The sequence below is a fragment of the Lampris incognitus genome, chromosome 1 (genome assembly GCF_029633865.1).
Source record: "Lampris incognitus isolate fLamInc1 chromosome 1, fLamInc1.hap2, whole genome shotgun sequence".
Taxonomy (NCBI): Eukaryota; Metazoa; Chordata; class Actinopteri; order Lampriformes; family Lampridae; genus Lampris; species Lampris incognitus.
In genome coordinates this window covers 153724042-153743645 of record NC_079211.1, presented here as the reverse complement: position 1 = coordinate 153743645, position 19604 = coordinate 153724042, and the positions used below count along the sequence as shown (strand labels likewise).

Genomic DNA, 19604 nt, shown 5'->3' with positions numbered 1-19604 from the left:
AATGCAGTGTCCCCTGCTGGACATTCTCTGATTAGAAATACAACTGTCATTTGGTAGAGGTTTGGTCTTAAATTGAAGTAACGAGTAAGTAGGTTTTGATTGTTTCTCAACATGGTAGATTTTTCTCTGACATCCGAATAGTAATTAGCCCTCACAGGCGTCACCCTCCTGTAGGGCTCATGAATTTTAAACTCGTGTAAAGATGCAAGACAACGAGAAAGCAAATTATGTTCTACCTAGCTTTAATAAACACAGCAATAACTAAAGGAACCGTGTAAACCTAAAGCAGAGTTGTGTCCATCCTGCTGCTGCTGTGTAGACGGTACGTGTGTCAGAGCATCTCATTCAACAACCCCACTGGGAATATCTGTCCTTTTTTGGTCTCATCTTGAGTTGGGATGCTTTTTTTAAGAGTTGTCAGAATAGAATAAAATCGCTTTGGTGCTGCAGAATGAATTGAATTTACTAAAAAGTTTAGACATAAGACAAGTCCCACCATTGCATGATCATCAAATAAGAGAGAAACTGTTTCCCTCCAGTTGTTTTAACTCTACGGGGGCCTTAAGGGACCTGCATGGCAGAAAAAAAGATGGAAAAAGACAATACGGATTACGGACCTATAGTAAATCGCCACTCTTGATATTGATGGATGGATTGGAGTGGTGAAAAGGGAGGGTAGGCGCATCAGCAGGGTCGCCAGGTGGCCATCCTCCTTCTCTGACGTTTCGTTGATAAGCCCACAACATCTTCTGTGGGATCAACGGTGATACCTGCATCCCAGGTACACCCTCCTGCATTCCATACCTGCATCCCAGGTACACCCTCCTGCATTCCATACCTGCATCCCAGGTACACCCTCCTGCATTCCATACCTGCATCCCAGGTACACCCTCCTGCATTCCATACCTGCATCCCAGGTACACCCTCCTGTATCCCAGGTACACCCTCTTCATTCCATACCTCCATCCCAGGTACACCATCCTGCATCCCAGGTACACACTCCTCATTCCATACCTCCATCCCAGGTACACCCTCCTGCATTCCATACCTCCATCCCAGGTACACCCTCCTGTATCCCAGGTACACCCTCTTCATTCCATACCTCCATCCCAGGTACACCATCCTGCATCCCAGGTACACACTCCTCATTCCATACCTCCATCCCAGGTACACCCTCCTGCATTCCATACCTCCATCCCAGGTACACCCTCCTGTATCCCAGGTACACCCTCTTCATTCCATACCTCCATCCCAGGTACACCATCCTGCATCCCAGGTACACACTCCTCATTCCATACCTCCATCCCAGGTACACCATCCTGCATCCCAGGTACACCCTCCTGCATTCCATACCTGCATCCCAGGTACACCCTCCTGCATTCCATACCTGCATCCCAGGTACACCCTCCTGCATTCCATACCTCCATCCCAGGTACACCCTCCTGTATCCCAGGTACACCCTCTTCATTCCATACCTCCATCCCAGGTACACCATCCTGCATCCCAGGTACACACTCCTCATTCCATACCTCCATCCCAGGTACACCCTCCTGCATTCCATACCTCCATCCCAGGTACACCCTCCTGTATCCCAGGTACACACTCCTCATTCCATACCTCCATCCCAGGTACACCCTCCTGTATCCCAGGTACACACTCCTCATTCCATACCTCCATCCCAGGTACACCCTCCTGTATCCCAGGTACACACTCCTCATTCCATACCCTCTTGTCTTCATCTTGCAGCCCAGTTGCAGCCAATTGCTGCTTTTCTTTTATTAACAGGATCCTGCTCTGTAACAGACATGGATCAAAATCTTGAGATTTTCCAAAAGTTGTGTACATTTTGATGAAACCTAATATTGTGTTCATCGCGAGGAGAGAAGTCAGACATCCCTGACCGAATGGACCTGAGGCGGTGAAAATATGTGAGAATCTCTCTTCACTGTTCTTAAGTTTTGGCCATAACTGATTTCACCTTGCCCTTTAACAAGGCACTGCAACACCGCCTGCCAGCTTCATGGACAGCCAGCGCTCTAAAGCCAGTTCAGTTATCTCCCCCTGCTGGAGAATAAGGCATCTCAATAAAACCTAGCATGCTTCATCATGTACACCACGGCGTACACCACGGCGACACCAAGATGTTGTGAGTTTTGTATCTACAATGAAACAGACACAAAACTCCATTAAAGTGTCTGATGTGTTTCTGTTTAGATACACATTTCAGTCCACGAAGGTGTGAGATTAAACAGTATTTATTCATACTTCACATTCTTTCATCAATCAGTCAGCCCATTACAGTCCAATCACAGGGAATATCTGCTAACGTCTTTACACAAATTTTGTGTTTGGAAACATAAAAAGTCAAATGAAACCGCCCCTTTGTTTTTTTTACACATGACAAAAAGTCTCCTTACTTGCTCGAGGTGAAAAAGTTGACCAGGCGGTAAAGAAACTGCAATAAAGAGCAACAGAAAGGGAATTGTTCCTATTTATCTTACGCCAAGTAGTGAGCACGTCCTGCTGCCATGTGTGCTGCGATCACAACCTGCGAGAAAGGACAGGATATTTGCTTACGACAAGGTGAAGGAGAAACTCCTGAGGCGTCTGTGACTGTAAGACGGTCGGAGTACCGCTGGCATAACGCCTGAACAGAGCTTGGGAAAGGTACCTGGCAAAGAAGTGACAGAAGCTGTTTCATCAAACTGCATTACTGCACATTGTGAGGTTACGGATTTAAAAAAGGTGAAAACATACAATAAAAGCAAAACCTAAATGTAAATATCTTCTACAGCTTGCTTGAGGCAGAGAAGTAAATATGTTGTAAATAAAAAAGTAGTTCCTAAAGACAAGTAGTGAGTAACAAGAACAGGCCAAGAATTTATGCATAACAGCAACAGAAAGGGAGTCTGAATTTCTCCGAGCTACCGGTGAAACACTCCCACAGCGTGACACAGCAGGTACATATGCCATTCACAGCCCAGCTTGTTCCGTTCATTCAGGTCTGTGCAGCTGGTTTTTCACTCAGCGTCTCACAATCCCTCCGCCGTGGGCTCCGTGCTCATGTCCTCATGGCTGCAGTTCCTACACACATCAAGTATCTCAGGACGCACATCCTCATGGTGCCGACCAGCATCGGCCCAGTTGAAGTGTGTGCTTCTTCATGTCATGGCTGGGTGCTGCTCCCCACCTCTGATGGGACACCCGACCCATTATTTGGTTTCGGAGAGTGTAACTGGCTCGGCAGCAGGACCTCAACGGTAAAGCTGATGCGCTTGGACTGGAAGATGCTGTAAGTGTTGTCAAATCTCAAGACATCTGGAATGACATGCAGAACAGAAAGTAACTGGAAATTTCTTTCCATTTAAAGTACAACCAAACTCTGTACCGCTTTTGTGAGTTTGACACCATTTAAATGTGAAAAACCATCTGCTGGGCTTTTCTTGGTACCAAGTGGTGCGAGTGCAGTAGCATGAACACAGCTGCAGCTAATACAGTGAATGCTTGGTTGATTCAGGTGTGCTACTGAGCCAGCACGGACAGCAGTTGACAGTTCTGTTAATGATGGTTCACTGCCACACCCTGATAGCCTTGCTTTTTGTTTTTTGTTTTTTGGATTTTCCCCCCTTTTCTCCCCAATTGTACCCAGCCAATTACCCCACTCTTCCAAGCCGTCCCGGTCTCTGCTCCACCGCCTCTGCTGATCCGGGGAGGGCTGCAGACTACCACATGTCTCCTCCCATACACGTGGAGTCACCAGCCGCTTCTTTTCACCTGACAATGAGGAGTTTCACCAGGGGGATGTAGCACGTGGGAGGATCACGCTACAGTGCATCCGGAAAGTATTCACACCCCTTCACTTTCCCCACATGTTGTTATGTTACAGCCTTATTCCAAAATGGATTAAATTCCTTTTTTCCCTCATCAGTCGACACACAATACCCCATAATGACAAAGCAAAAAAGGTTTTGTAGAAATTTTTGCAAATTTATTAAAAATAAAAAACTGAAATATTGCATGTACTTAAGTATTCACAGCCTTTACTCAGTACTTGGTTGAGGCACCCTTGGCAGCGATTACAGCCTCAAGTCTTCTTGGGTATGAAGCTACAAGCTTGGCACACCTATATTTGGGGTATTTCTCCCATTCTTCTCTGCAGATCCTCTCCAGCTCTGTAAGGTTAGATGGGGAGCATCGCTGCACAGCTATTTTCAGGTCTTTCCAGAGATGCTCAATGGGGTTCAAGTCTGGGCTCTGGCTGGGCCACTCAAGGACATTCACAGACTTGTCCCGAAGCCGCTCCTTCGTGGTCTTGGCTGTGTGCTTAGGGTCGTTGTCGTGTTGAAAGGTAAACCTTCGCCCCAGTCTGAGGTCCTGAGTGCTCTGGAGCAGGTTTTCATCTAGGATCTCTCTGTACTTTGCTCCATCCATCTTTCCCTCGATCCTGACTAGTCTCCCAGTTCCTGCCGCTGAAGAACATCCCCACAGCATGATGCTGCCACCACCATGCTTCACTGTAGGGATGGTATTAGCAAGGTGATGAGAGGTGCCTGGTTTCCTCCAGACGTGACGTTTGGCATTCAGGCCAAAGAGTTCAATCTTGGTTTCATCAGACCAGAGAATCTTGTTTCTCATGGTCCGAGAGTCCTTTAGGTGCTTTCTGGCAAACTCCAAGCGGGCTGTCATGTGCCTTTTACTGAGCAGAGGCTTCCCTCTGGCCACTCTACCATAAAGGCCTGATTGGTGGAGTGCTGCAGAGATGGTCGTCCTTCTGGAAGGTTCTCCCATCTCCACAGAGGAACGCTGGAGCTCTGTCAGAGTGACCATCGGGTTCTTGGTCACCTCCCTGACCAAGGCCCTTCTCCCCCGATTGCTCAGTTTGGCTGGGCGGCCAGCTCTAGGAAGAGTCCTGGTGGATCCAAACTTCTTCCATTTACGAATGATGGAGACCACTGTGCTCTTCGGGACCTTCAAAGCTGTAGAAATTTTTTTGTACCCCAATCCTGTCTCGGAGGTCCACAGACAATTCCTTTGACTTCATGGCTTGGTTTCTGCTCTGACATGCACTGTCAACAGTGGGACCTTATATAGACAGGTGTGTGCCTTTCCAAATCATGTCCAATCAATTGAATTTACTACGGGTGGACTCCAATCAAGATGTAGAAACATCTCAAGGATGATCAGTGGAAACAGGATGAACCTGAGCTCAATTTTGAGTGTCATAGCAAAGGGAGTGAATACTTATGTACATGCAATATTTCAGTTTTTTATTTTTAATAAATTTGCAAAAATTTCTACAAAACCTTTTTCACTTTGTCATTATGGGGTATTGTGTGTAGATTGATGAGGGAAAAAAAGGAATTGAATCCATTTTGGAATAAGGCTGTAACATAACAAAATGTGGGGAAAGTGAAGGGGTGTGATTACTTTCCGGATGCACTGTATTCCCCCCAGTTCCCCCTCCCCCCCCCGAACAGGTGCCCTGGCTGACCAGAGGAGGTGCTAGTGCAGTGACCAGGACACATACCCACATCTGGCTTCCCACCCGCAGACACAGCCAATTGTGTCTGCAGGGATGCCCGACCAAGCTGTTGGTAGGCAACGAAATAGACCACTACCCTACCTGGAGGCCCCCAATAGCCTTGCTTTTTAATCAGAATTGATTGGTGCATGATGAAAACATGGCCATGTCCAACCGTGTCAGTCATCAGCAAGACTCTTCTCTTCTGAGCTCGCCCACTTGTCTGGTACCGCTGGCAGAATTACCGCTGCGGTTGCAGGACACTCACACACTCCTGGGCGTTCGCAGGTTAGCGAGCCATCCTCTGGCACTAAGTGGGCGTTATACCGCTGACTGGGCACCACCTCTTGCATCTGGCCAGCCCTCTGCCATTCGCCTTTCTTGGTCTTCAGAAAAACCCCGAACCCAATATCTGCCCCATTGCTGGCAAACTGCCACCTGTGAAAGGATGACATAGAAGGAAAATGTTGTTAGCACACATTTTTGAGCAATCTTTTTTTTCTGAATAAAAAGGAATGAAAAAATGGTTGAAGTCGACTGCCCTCGTTTGTCAAAGCAAGCATCTACCCTGCTGAAGTGTCTTTGAGCAAGGTGTTGTAACCCTACCAGTAGAGGGAAAAGCTGCCCATTGGCAGAACAAACAGACGATTACACTATAATATTATTACATTGTATTAATAGCACAATGGTAATGAAGAGATGGATGAATGGACCTCTCTTTCCTGCTAAATTCTCGCTTTTATTTTTCATGTTTTTTAACCTGTGCTGTCGGCGGGCTTGGCATACAACACAGGGAATTGTTATGCCAATGTGTTCTAGACAGAGTTAATCTGCAAGTGGAGGTCATGTTCTCCACCTGCAAAGGCCATCTTTATTAATTATCAGGAACCACTTATAACACCATCCTTTGGATGATGTGTGGGATGACAGGAGCATAGGGTTTTTGTTACACATTTATAGCTCCACCAATCCCCCTCTCCAGCATGTTTGATCAGTTAAACAACCAATCAGCATCACTTCTCCAAGAGGGGGACGGTCATCACAAGTGAGGCAAGGAAACTTAAAAATGAAAAATTATAACATGTATCTGATAGGACAGACAAAGAAACAGACACTGACATGTGTACGACCACACATAATTAAATAAACCTTATTGATATAAGTTTAGGACAGCAGTTCTAACGATAAAGGCGAAGACAAAAAAAGGGGGGAAGGGGGGGCTAGGAAGAAGGATGTAATCCAGAGAGTGTTCCAGGGAGTGTGTGAAGCAGACTGCCACCACACACACACAGGCCATGGCCGACATCGCCCGGCCCCCCAGCGACCCAGGCAACGGGTCTCTATAATAATAATAATAATAATAATAATACATTTTATTTGTGGGCGCCTTTCAGAGCACTCAAGGACACCTTACAAAACACAGTAAAAACATGCAGCACTGTATCAGACAGCATAAAGTCAAAACAAAGCAGGGTAGACAATAAAAAGTTAACACAACAGATAAGTATAACATCATCATCTGCACAAACCTCAGTGAAGCGTGGATCAGACTGAATATGCCAGCTTGAAAAGGTACGTTTTGAGATGGGATGTGAAGGTTGAAAGAGAGTCAGTGTTGTGAATGTCTTGTGGGAGAGAGTCCCATAGGCGGGGGGCAGAACGACTGAAGACTCTAGTCCCCATGGTAGTCAAGGTCCCATGGTAGTCAAGGTGGGGGGCAGAACGACTGAAGACTCTAGAACTCATGGTAGTCAAGGTGGGGAGCAGAATGACTGAAGACTCTAGACCCCATGGTAGTCAAGGTGGGGGGCAGAACGACTGAAGACTCTAGAACTCATGGTAGTCAAGGTGGGGAGCAGAATGACTGAAGACTCTAGAACTCATGGTAGTCAAGGTGGGGAGCAGAATGACTGAAGACTCTAGAACTCATGGTAGTCAAGGTGGGGAGCAGAATGACTGAATACTCTAGACCCCATGGTAGTCAAGGTGGGGGGCAGAATGACTGAAGACTCTAGAACACGGTTAAACCTCCTGCAGTACAACTGGCTAATGAGAGTGTATATTACACCAAAAAACTTAATAAATGTAATACTAACATTCCAGACCTGTGCACCAGACGTGGTGAAGATAAGGGTACACTGTTCCATTGTTTCTGTAAATTACAGTTGGAGCCAAAGTTTTTTTTACTCGGCCTCTATTCAGATGGGCATAATATAAAACGTAGTGAACAAATCTTTATAAGCATGTGTTTCTTACAAGCAAAACGAGTAATTGCTCTAACATGGAAAAAGATGGGCAGTCCATGTATTGCACAGTGGTTTAAGGAACTATCTTTATGTTTACCTTCAGAAAGAATCACATACACTCTTAAAAATAAACCAGATATGTTTCAGAAAGTGTGGGGCCGATTTATACATTATATCAAAAAGAATGATTTATCTCACTGAATGGACGAGTCTGGGGTTGGGTAACAGCACCCTCTGCAAACATATGGTCGTCTAAGCCACTTACCTGGATGACTGTAGTGTAACATTTGGATGGACTCTCACACTCTAGTGCCTTCATTGAACGTGCCTTTTTAGTATGATCATTATTTGTTTTTGTTGTTGTTGTTGTTGCTGTATATGTGTGTATATATATATGTGTATATATATATATGTGTATATATATATATACACTACCGTTCAAAAGTTTGGGATCACCCAAACAATTTTGTGTTTTCCATGAAAAGTCACACTTATTCACCACCATATGTTGTGAAATGAATAGAAAATAGAGTCAAGACATTGACAAGGTTAGAAATAATGATTTGTATTTGAAATAAGATTTTTTTTACATCAAACTTTGCTTTCGTCAAAGAATCCTCCATTTGCAGCAATTACAGCATTGCAGACCTTTGGCATTCTAGCTGTTAATTTGTTGAGGTAATCTGGAGAAATTGCACCCCACGCTTCCAGAAGCAGCTCCCACAAGTTGGATTGGTTGGATGGGCACTTCTTTGAGCAGATTGAGTTTCTGGAGCATCACATTTGTGGGGTCAATTAAACGCTCAAAATGGCCAGAAAAAGAGAACTTTCATCTGAAACTCGACAGTCTATTCTTGTTCTTAGAAATGAAGGCTATTCCATGCGAGAAATTGCTAAGAAATTGAAGATTTCCTACACCGGTGTGTACTACTCCCTTCAGAGGACAGCACAAACAGGCTCTAACAGGTACTATTTAATGAAGATGCCAGTTGGGGACCTGTGAGGCGTCTGTTTCTCAAACTAGAGACTCTAATGTACTTATCTTCTTGCTCAGTTGTGCAACGCGGCCTCCCACTTCTTTTTCTACTCTGGTTAGAGCCTGTTTGTGCTGTCCTCTGAAGGGAGTAGTACACACCGGTGTAGGAAATCTTCAATTTCTTGGCAATTTCTCGCATGGAATAGCCTTCATTTCTAAGAACAAGAATAGACTGTCGAGTTTCAGATGAAAGTTCTCTTTTTCTGGCCATTTTGAGCGTTTAATTGACCCCACAAATGTGATGCTCCAGAAACTCAATCTGCTCAAAGAAGTGCCCATCCAACCAATCCAACTTGTGGGAGCTGCTTCTGGAAGCGTGGGGTGCAATTTCTCCAGATTACCTCAACAAATTAACAGCTAGAATGCCAAAGGTCTGCAATGCTGTAATTGCTGCAAATGGAGGATTCTTTGACGAAAGCAAAGTTTGATGTAAAAAAAATCTTATTTCAAATACAAATCATTATTTCTAACCTTGTCAATGTCTTGACTCTATTTTCTATTCATTTCACAACATATGGTGGTGAATAAGTGTGACTTTTCATGGAAAACACAAAATTGTTTGGGTGATCCCAAACTTTTGAACGGTAGTGTATATATATATATATACACGTAGGGATGCCTACATTTGTATGCAGACGTAATTTTCATGTATGAAGCATGTGGATAAGTTTATGTAGATACACATATGCGTTGTAATGTTTTTGAGTTGTAGAAAATTTAACAAATATATTGATGAAAAAAAAAGAATAAGAGTGCATTCAGAAGAGTGCCAGGTGTCTCTCCCCTTCTCCTGTGCTCGGACTTGACGACATACCACCTCTTTTTTCCCCTGGCAGAAAGGAAACTACAGAGGCACTGCCTGTGTATTGCCAGCTGAGTAGTTAGCACTCAACTGCAGTGTAAAACAGGTTTTTCAAAGGTTTTGAATCACTGCAACCAAGACGTCCTTGATAATAGAGTCATAACTGTGCACAAACATTATTAGGCTGATAGGCCCAGTAGTATGAGAGATTAGCAGCAGACAGATACATGCACACGCGGACAAAAAAACAGTGTTTGTCCTGCCGTTATAAGACTCTTGTGCAGCGCCCAAGTCAATTAAAGGGATATATAGGAAAAAAGATAAATAGTTTTTAATACACAGCAATCAAGTTAAAATTCTATCTATCTAATAAGCATGTTTTGCCTGTCAGTCTGTGGATGTGCAACCTCCTAGGCAAACCCTTGCATGAATGTGGCCAAGTCTAATATGAACTTGCAATTTCCAAAAAGAAAAGATTTGCCATGCAGGCATTTTGCTCTGACCCTGTCTTTATTTTCATAATATAATAAAGCTGGGATGTGTGACTCACATCTATGGTTGACTCAAATTGGGCAGCGATAAGAATATGCGACACTTCCTGTTTTGACTGCAACCTAGAGGAAGCTGTTCCTTTATAACTTGCGCATTTTTGGAATATCAAAATTCATTTAATAATGTTTGATCATGTCGCTGCCCGATCCGAGTCAATTGTAGGTGTGAGTCGCCCATGCGCATGGTTGACTCAGATCAGGCAGCGACAGAGAGCAGCATTTGTCCAGCGAGCTAGAGTGAATGAAGAGAGGGAGTGGCGATAGCGAGAACAAATGTTTTTCGAAGGTTTTGAATCACCGCACCACGAGAGGTTCTTCATCATACACTCATAACTGTGCACAAAAATCTCAGGCTGAGTAGGACAAGCGGTTTGGATAATGGAAGGAGGTCCAGTAGTTTACCAGATTAGCCGCGGACGCACACACATGCATAAACAAGCGCGCACACACACACACACACACACACACACACACACACACACACACACACACACACACACACACACACACACACACACACACACACACGAGAGCATGCGTGCAACCAAACACATAACCCTCCAGGCTACCTGCCCAGTGGGGATAGTTGGAAAAAAAATCTACAAATGGAAAAAACAAGTAAAGTACACCAAAACTTGAGGTATGCATCTCCTCTTGGTGCTTTGAGTTGTGCTGTTTAGTGGAGTTGTGCTGTTTAGCTGAGTTGTGCTGTTTAGTTGAGTTGTGCCGTTTAGTTGAGTTGTGCTGTTTAGCTGAGTTGTGCTGTTTAACTGAGTTGTGCTGTTTAGCTGAGTTGTGCTGTTTAGTTGAGTTGTGCTGTTTAGTTGAGTTGTGCTGTTTAGCTGAGTTGTGCTGTTTAGCTGAGTTGTGCTGTTTAGCTGAGTTGTGCTGTTTAGCTGAGTTGTGCTGTTTAGCTGAGTTGTGCTGTTTAGTCTTCTGCTCTGTGTCGTGTCTTTGCGTATGTGTCGTGATGCCACACACCAGATATTGTTCCCAGTAGCATTCGTATGGGTACTGCAGACATGGTCAACTTGCTGTTGAGATTTTGAAGGTGTTCCATTCTGCATCTCTGGAAGCCACGATTACCCAGAAACCCCCTTGTCTTCACTGTCATGCTGAGATGTTTACATTACATTTGCCTAAACAGAAGTCTGATTTTGGCCCTTGATGCCTGGTACTCAAACTGACCTGAGAACACAGCCGGGGAACAGGATCTCATAGTCCAACTGCTGGGTGGAACCTCGGTTGACTGTCATACATTGCTCATAGTCCAGGTTGACGTGGTCCCGCACGTAGTAAGAGATAGGAACTGGGCCAGCGTGGTTGATCTGAAACACACACACACAGTATGAATGTGGATTTTATGAGTGAAAATGTATGTATGTATGTATGTATGAGATGTTTTAAATAGTTTGAGAGCAAGAGAAAAAGAAGATAAAGAGGAAGCTTGACTTACTGCGGCTTTGCGGCACATTTTAAAATCAGCAGGACAAGTATCACATCATCATGTAACTTTAAGTGGTGCCACTTTCTAAGTCTCCTGGTGCACATGTAAGTCTTTACTAGCTCTTTCTTCTTCTACTTATAAATAAGAGCCAAGTTAATCAAACTTTCTCCATTTATAGACAAAGAGATAGATTGTTTTATTAGCCTCACGACCAAGGCCGGCGGAATGTGTTTTTGGTACACTTTACATTCTGCAGCACAACACATACATGGACAACAACAGACACTGCACATATGATCACGAACGATACAGCTACACAATAACAGAAATAAACACATCAGGCATACAGGTGAATGGTGGTGTTGATGTCAGTGGTGGGTGAGGAGGGACTGTAGGGAGCAATTCACAGTCCTGATGGCTGGGGGGGGGGGGGACGACTGTGAAGCGTTTAGTCTTAGTGGTGGACAGTGACCTGTAGCGCCTCCCTGAGGGAAGCAGCTGGGAGGTGATGAGCAGCAGCAGGATGTGAGGGGTCGGAGGTGATCTTCTTTACAGTCCAGTGAGTATGCAGAGGTTCAACTGAGGGGAGTGGGCTGCCTGTGATTTGGGACGCCTTGTTGACAATCCGCTACAGTTTCTTCCATGTTTGACAGACCGTGCCACCGCATCATACTATAATACTGTAATACTATAATACTATAATACTGTAAAGCTGTAATACTATAATACTGTGATACTAGAATACTACAATACTGCAATACTGTACTACTGTAATACTATAATACTGTAATACTATAATACTGTAATACTGTACTACTATAATACTGCAGTACTGTAATGCTGTAGTACTATAATACTGTAACGCTATAATACTGTACTACTATAATGCTGTAATACTATAATACTGTAATACTGTACTACTATAATACTGTAATGCTGTAATACTATAATACTGTAATACTATGATACTGTAACACTATAATACTATAATACTGTAATGCTGTAATACTATAACACTGTAATACTGTAATACTATAATACTATGATACTGTAATACTATGATACTGTAATACTATGATACTATAGCACTGTAACGCTGTAATACTGTAATACTATGATACTGTAATACTATGATACTATAGCACTGTAATACTGTAACGCTGTAACACTGTAATACTGTAATACTATGATACTGTACTACTGTAGTATTGTACTACTGTAATAGCAGATGTGAGGACGGACTGGATCATGGCTGAGTAAAACAGAACGAGCAGTTGATGTTTGATCCGGGATCTTTTAAGCTGCCTAAGAAAGTCAAGTGGTTGTTGAGCTTTTGTAGTGACGTGTTCAGAGTTACTTTTCCACTTCAGGGTGGTGCTGATGGATGTTCCAAGGAATTTAAAAGAGTGGGTGGTGGTGATGGGGTCTCCGTTCATTTGTATGGGTGTTTTAGGATTCGGCATGCATCGGAAGTCAGTGATGAGCTCCTGGGTTTGGGCTGTATTAAGCAGAGGGTTGTTGTCTGCGCACCAAGTGAATCCATTTTATTTATGTTAAACCACACCAAGCAAATCGTGTGAGCTTCTTAAAAGGGACGGTTCAGATTTCTCTAAGTCTATTTTCTTCTCACTACTAATGTCAATCGGTAGATTTCATTTTCACATTCGCAAGCCAGCTAAGTTGTAGCTACGTATGTTGCAATGGAAGTCAATGGGGACAACCGAATTACCCTACTTCAGTTCGAGGCCACATCTGGCTAGCTAGCATGCACACCAAAAAACCATAGAACCTGCAAACACTTAGGTCTCAACCAATGACACATTTTGAAATACCCAACTGAAAATGCCATGATACAGTGGGCTCCCTCCCACGGGGGGCTCCGGTTTCCACCCACAGTCCAAAGCCATGTAGGTCAGGTGAATCAGCCGTGTGTGTGTGTGTGTGTGTGTGTGGGCCCTGTGATGGCCTGGTGGCCTGTCCAGGGTGTCTCCCCGCCTGCTGCCCAGTGACTGCTGGGATAGGCTCCAGCATCCCGTGACCTTGAGTTGGGTAAGCAGTTTGGATGATGGATGGATGGATGATAGAGTGAAGCAGCATTGTGTTGGCTTTGGGAATGGGAATAATTTAATTGCCCCCACTGACTTCCATTGTTATTTGCTGGCAGGCAATTAAATAGATCGCCGCACCACCCAGATGCCCATTTCCCCCCTTTTTTCTTCCCAATCGTACTTGGCCAATTACCCCACTCTTCCGAGCCGTCCACGTCACTGCTCCACCCCCTCTGCTGATCCAGGAGGGCTGCAGACTACCACATGTCTCCTCCCATACATGTGGAGTCACCAGCCACTTCTTTTCACCTGACAGTGAGGAGTTTCACCAGGGGACGTAGCACGTGGGAGGATCACGCTATTTCCCCAATTCCCCCTCCCCCTGAACAGGCGACCAGAGGAGGCGCTAGTGCAGCAACCAGGAAACATACCCACAGCCGCCTTCCCACCCGCAGACACCATCAATTGTGTTTGTAGGGATGCCCGACCAAGCCAGAGGTAACACGGGGATTTGAACCAGCGGTCCCCGTGTTGATAGGCAACGAAATAGACCGCCACACCACCCAGACGCCCCCTGTAAGGTCTTTTTAGATGCCTCTGGTGTTTGATGCCAACTTCTCCGAATCACACTGGTGTGAATAGTTCTTTAGATGTACACAGTCGCTTAGCAGGCCTCTGAAGCTCCCGACTCTTTCCTTCAAGATATAACCACCGCCTTTAACAAACTATCTGTACTTCCATCTTGTGGTGGTCCAGCCGCACGGTGACATGAGTCGACAGAAACAGCTTGCTGGTCCTTTAATCTGACTTTCACTCCACATCATAACTGAACTACACATGATCCTGGAGGAACATCACAAGTGATAACAGAAACAGACACCTACACAACTACAAAAACCACACAGCATAGTGTCAAGGACACGGGGGAAAGCTCCCTCCATCGTTGTCATTTACACAAAGAAAAGCTGGGGAAAAAAAGGGTTTTGAGGTTGAGCGTCTCAGTCCTTGAATTTTGATTTTCATTCCGATTCCAGATTGAGGAATGAAACAGTTTCCTTCTGCTCCTCATCTGTCTTGGTCCCAATTATTTATCTACAGAGACAGTAAAACATCTAGTTAGTTTTCCCATCTGGAATAGTGGTTCCTAATCCGGTCCCCGGGGAAACCTGGTACTGCTGTATGATTGGATGTCTGGAATACCTGACACAACAGGTGAATGTAGTGAATTACCCAACAAAAACAGAGAGTGTGCAGTACTGGTGGAACCTGAGGACCTGATTGAGAACCACTGACGTAGCGACTAATCTATTAGCATGTGACTACTGGAGCAGCTATTCTCTGACTTGGCAGTTGCTAACAGCTGGATGATAAAACATCTATGTGGAACGGGTGAGAAAACAGTTGTTTGATAGCATAGCTTGAAAAGCAGATCGTATGCCACGTCTATGCTGCAAGGCAGGGTTGCACTGAGGGGAGGGAGTAGACGTTCTCGCTTTACACATTTTAGTGTTGTGTTTCTCCCTTACCTCTGATTCTATGTTCTGCAGCTTTGTTTAACCAGATGCACGCTTTTCTAAAATGTCCGTGTCGGCTTCGCACTTTATTTGAGTGGCACCCAGCTGCAGCCTACAGAATGAGGCAGGACTAAATATACAGCGGGGATATACATATAGCCTCGTGCCACTAATGTATAGCCACACCCCATACTGCAGGCTGCAGCTGGGTGTACCTGCTTTACTTTGAATGTATAGGCAGATCCCTCACGAGTTCATAGTTTACCCACCCAAGTGGTGCGATACCTCAAGGACACCACAGGGTGTCAGCCAACTGATTCAGGAGATGTTGGCCTTCACTCAGAGGTCATGATGATCCATCGTGAAAGGTACTAATCAGTCTGCATCCCAGAGACAGTACAGATTGGTAATAAACAGTGGCGGCTGGCCAGTAGAGGGCACTGGGGCGCCGCCTCCTTCAAATATCAAGAGATGAATATCTACTTAAACATGTTAAATACAATTTAGTTGTATATAATTCAAATAATGATGAAATAAAAGTGTTGTCAGTCTGTGAGCGCCTGTCAGCAGCATTAAATACTGGTTCAAATGGTATTTGGTTGATTTCTGTCTGAATACATATACTTCCTGAGTGAGGGGCACTGACCAAACCACACCTTATGTAAGCCCTCAAACTTGTGGCGAGCAGGTGACCTGAGGCTGCTGTCTGACTGGTGTCTGCAGGTTTTCCAGGGGGCGCAGTTCTGTGCTGCCCCAGACACGCCCACTTTTATTGGCAGTGAATTGGTATTGTTTTAATGTTTTCTGATCTAATGTGATTGGACAATTCTCGTGGCTGTCAATCATGTTCACACCCACCACCACGCCTCATCTCAACTGTCAATCATCCACCGCCTATGAACCCTGATAAAATCTATAGGCTACATGGTCCTTCTCAATAACTCTGTGACTGTGTGGACATTAAAGCAGCTGTCAGGTGTGCTGCACTAAGCTAAACTGCGCCTCCCCCCCAAACTTCTTTTTTAGCACCAGCCGCCACTGGTAGTACCAATGGCTCTGGAGCATAAAATCAGATCCCTCGGACAGCCAACTTTTTTCTTTTGTTTTTTTTTTAATTCAAATTTTCTTAAAAAAAACATACCTACAAAAAATGTTACAGAACTGGTCCATAAAAGAAGAGGGGGGGGGGCAATTAATAAAAAATTAGGCACATTACACATGAGAAACAATATAGTGAAATTAAATAATTATTGTATACATGGATCTGATTCATACCCAATGTCCCTAATTCAATCATTTGTCCACACGTGTTACCCGCTTAAGTCCAAATTATTACATTACATGACATGACATTCCAGTCATTTAGCCGACGCTTTTATCCAAAGCGACTTACAATAAGAGCATCATTTAACGTAGAAGATCAGGAGAACTACTAGTCATCAGGGGTCATAAGTGCATCTAAACAAGCACCTAAGAGCAAAACCAGTGCTAAACTAAAAGAGCAAGAAAGAGATTTTTTTTTGTTTTTAAATGAGTGAATACAATAAGTGGTAAGAACAAGTAACAGGGTAGTAGTTCTTGAAGAGGTGAGTTTTCAACCTGCGCCGAAAGATGGGCAGCGACTCCGCTGTCCTGACATCAGTGGGGAGTTCATTCCACCACTGTGGGGACAGGACAGAACAGAACCGGGACCGGGTCGATCGGCAGCAGGGGCCTCTGAGCGACGGGGCAACCAGGCGTCCCGAGGCAGCAGAGCGAAGTGGTCTGGCGGGGGTGTAGGGCTTGACCGTGGCCTGGAGATAGGAAGGAGCTGTTCCTTTCACTGCCCTGTAGGCTAGCAGACCATTTGTCAGAACTGAGGCTGTAGGTGCTTTATATAAGAGTTTGATCAGCCCCAAAAAATCTGACCCAAAACCGAATCTCTTCATTATTTCGAACATATATTCCCATTCAATTCTGTCAAAGGCCTTTTTGGTGTCCACAGAAACAACAGCACCCGGTGTCTGACAAAAATTAAGATGATGAATAATATTGAATAGGCATCTTGTGTTGTGATAGGAGTCTCGACCCTTAATAAAACATGTCTGGTCTGCATCCACAATGGAAGTCAAAACCTGCTCCAGCCTGAGAGCCAGTATCTTAGAAAATATCTCATTGTCCACTCCAAGAAGGCTAATTGGCCTGTAGGAAGAACATAGTTCTGGTTCCTATTTTTCTTTACTATTAGTGATATATTGGCCCTATACATTGATTCTGGGAGTTTAGAATCTTCAAACGATTTATTGAAAACCCTTAACAATAGATTATTAATGTTCTCCTTAATCACTTTAAAAAATCAACTGGGAAGCCATCCTCTCCTGGACATTTCCCTGGTTGGAGTGTGAAGATAGCTTTATCTAATTCTAACTGGGAAATAGGGCACTCCATTAGATTTTCTTGATCTTCTGATATCTGTGGAATAGTTAAGTTATTTAAGAAGTAACCTGCCCTGAGCCTCTCTAAGTCCATCTCTGAACTATATAAATTAGCATAAAATGTTCTGAAGCTCTCATTAATTTGACAATTATTTATTTGCCTTTGGTTATTCTCATCCTGTATAGCTGAAATGAGGGACTTTACAGGACCATTCCTTGCCAGCTGTGCTAAGAAGTGGTTTGGTTTGTTGGCCAATTCAAATAGTTTTTGTTTAGCAAATAGAATATCCTTTTCTGTTTTCCAAATTATCAAATTATGCAGTGCTGTTCTAGCTGATTTAAGTTCGATTAGGGTCACATCTAATTTTGTTGCATAGTAGACTTCCTCCAATTGTTTAATTTAATTTTCAATTTCAAGTTGCTTTGCTAATCACTTTTTTCTTTTGGCTGGTATACGAGATAATCATACCCCTCATATAAGCCTTGTATGTATCCCACACAATTCTTGGGTCAGCTCCGTCCTTGTCATTAAATTCCAAAACTAAATCAGTTTGATCTTTCAAAAATGTAATATATTTCTCATCCATAAGCAGCAGTGTATTCATTCTCCAACGGAGTGAATGTTCATTGGGTCTCAGAGGTTGAACGGACATGACTAAAGGAGCATGGTCCGAAAGGGCAATATGGCCAATATCCACATGTTCAACTAAATGAGTCAGACATCTAGAAACAAAAATATAATCAATGTGTTAAGCTGACAGATGAGGCTGAAAGTGAAATGTACATTGCTTTGAAAGTGGGTTATAATGTCTCCATATGTCGAAAAGATCAAACTCCTTATTAATATTTAAGACAGCCTTGGCATTTTTGGATTGAATTGTCTGTGGGGGAAGTCTGTCCATCACTGGGCATAACGTACAGTTAAAATCACCCCCTATTATCATGTTGGTGCAGTCCATATCAGCGAGTTGACTAAGTAAAGATGCGTAAAAGGCTTCAACTTGGACATTAAGGGCATAGACATTTCCCAACAAAATATTTTCACCGTGTAGCACCTCTTTAACTAGGACGTATCTTCCTTCAGGGTCTTTACAGGAAGTTGTGACAGTAAATGGAAGATTTTTATGTATTAGGGTAACCATGCCTCTCTTATTTGTTGTGTGTGATGAGAAGAAGAACTAACCATCCATCCATCGTCTTAACCGCTTATCCTGCTCTCAGGGTGGCGGGGATGCTGGAGCCTATTCCAGCAGTCATTGGGCGGCAGGCGGGGAGACACCCTGGACAGGCCGCCAGGCCATCACAGGGCCCACACACACACACACACACCCATTCATTTCTAGGAACAATTTAGTACGGCTGATTCACCTGACTCACTACATGCCTTTGGACTGTGGGAAGAAACCGGAGCCCCCGGAGGAAACCCACGCAGACATGGGGAAAACATGCAAACTCCACACAGAGGACCACCTAGGATGACCCACCAAGGTCGTACTACCCCAGGACTCGAACCCAGAACCTTCCTGCTGTGAGGCGACCGCGCTAACCACTGCACCACCGTGCCGCCGCTAACCAACCCATTCCCTAAAATACTTTTTGTGCTCATCATCATTTAAATGTGTTTCCTGTAGAAAAGCTATTTGAATCCTATCTTTTTTGGGAGAGTTCAGGACAGATTTTCTCTTTACCACATTATTAGAGCCCCAAATATTCCGTGTACATATCTTAATAGGCACTGACAACAAGTTGTGCTATGAATTGTGTGCTGCATATAACTTTACATTAGACATAAGCTGGACCAGTCTGTAACTTCAATTGTAGAATGAACTCTGTTGAACATATTGAACATAGAGATGTGTTCCAAGCAAAAACAGAACTGAACGCTTGGAATCATTAAGAACTTAAACACAGAAAGAACGTTAAAGAAAAACCTACAAGAAAAACGAAATCTAACCTTGTCTAGTTGTACTTTCACCATGTAAACAGTACAGCTATAGGGGATCAAAAACAAATTATACAGATTCC

The 19604-nt window shown here is 44.0% G+C and overlaps 1 protein-coding gene across 1 annotated transcript in view; it reads right to left on the bottom strand.

Annotated features, from left to right (window-relative positions):
• Positions 1–2279: 2279 nt before the first annotated feature.
• LOC130119465 (SEC14-like protein 2) overlaps positions 2280–19604 on the bottom strand; it is a 54524-nt gene continuing 37199 nt past the window's right edge. The window contains exons 10-12 of the mRNA XM_056287977.1: positions 11345–11484; positions 5790–5959; positions 2280–3318 (exon numbers count right to left, since the gene is read on the bottom strand). Coding sequence (XP_056143952.1) covers positions 3167–3318; positions 5790–5959; positions 11345–11484 — 462 coding nt within the window. The 3' untranslated portion in view covers positions 2280–3166. The remainder of the gene's footprint in view (positions 3319–5789; positions 5960–11344; positions 11485–19604) is intronic.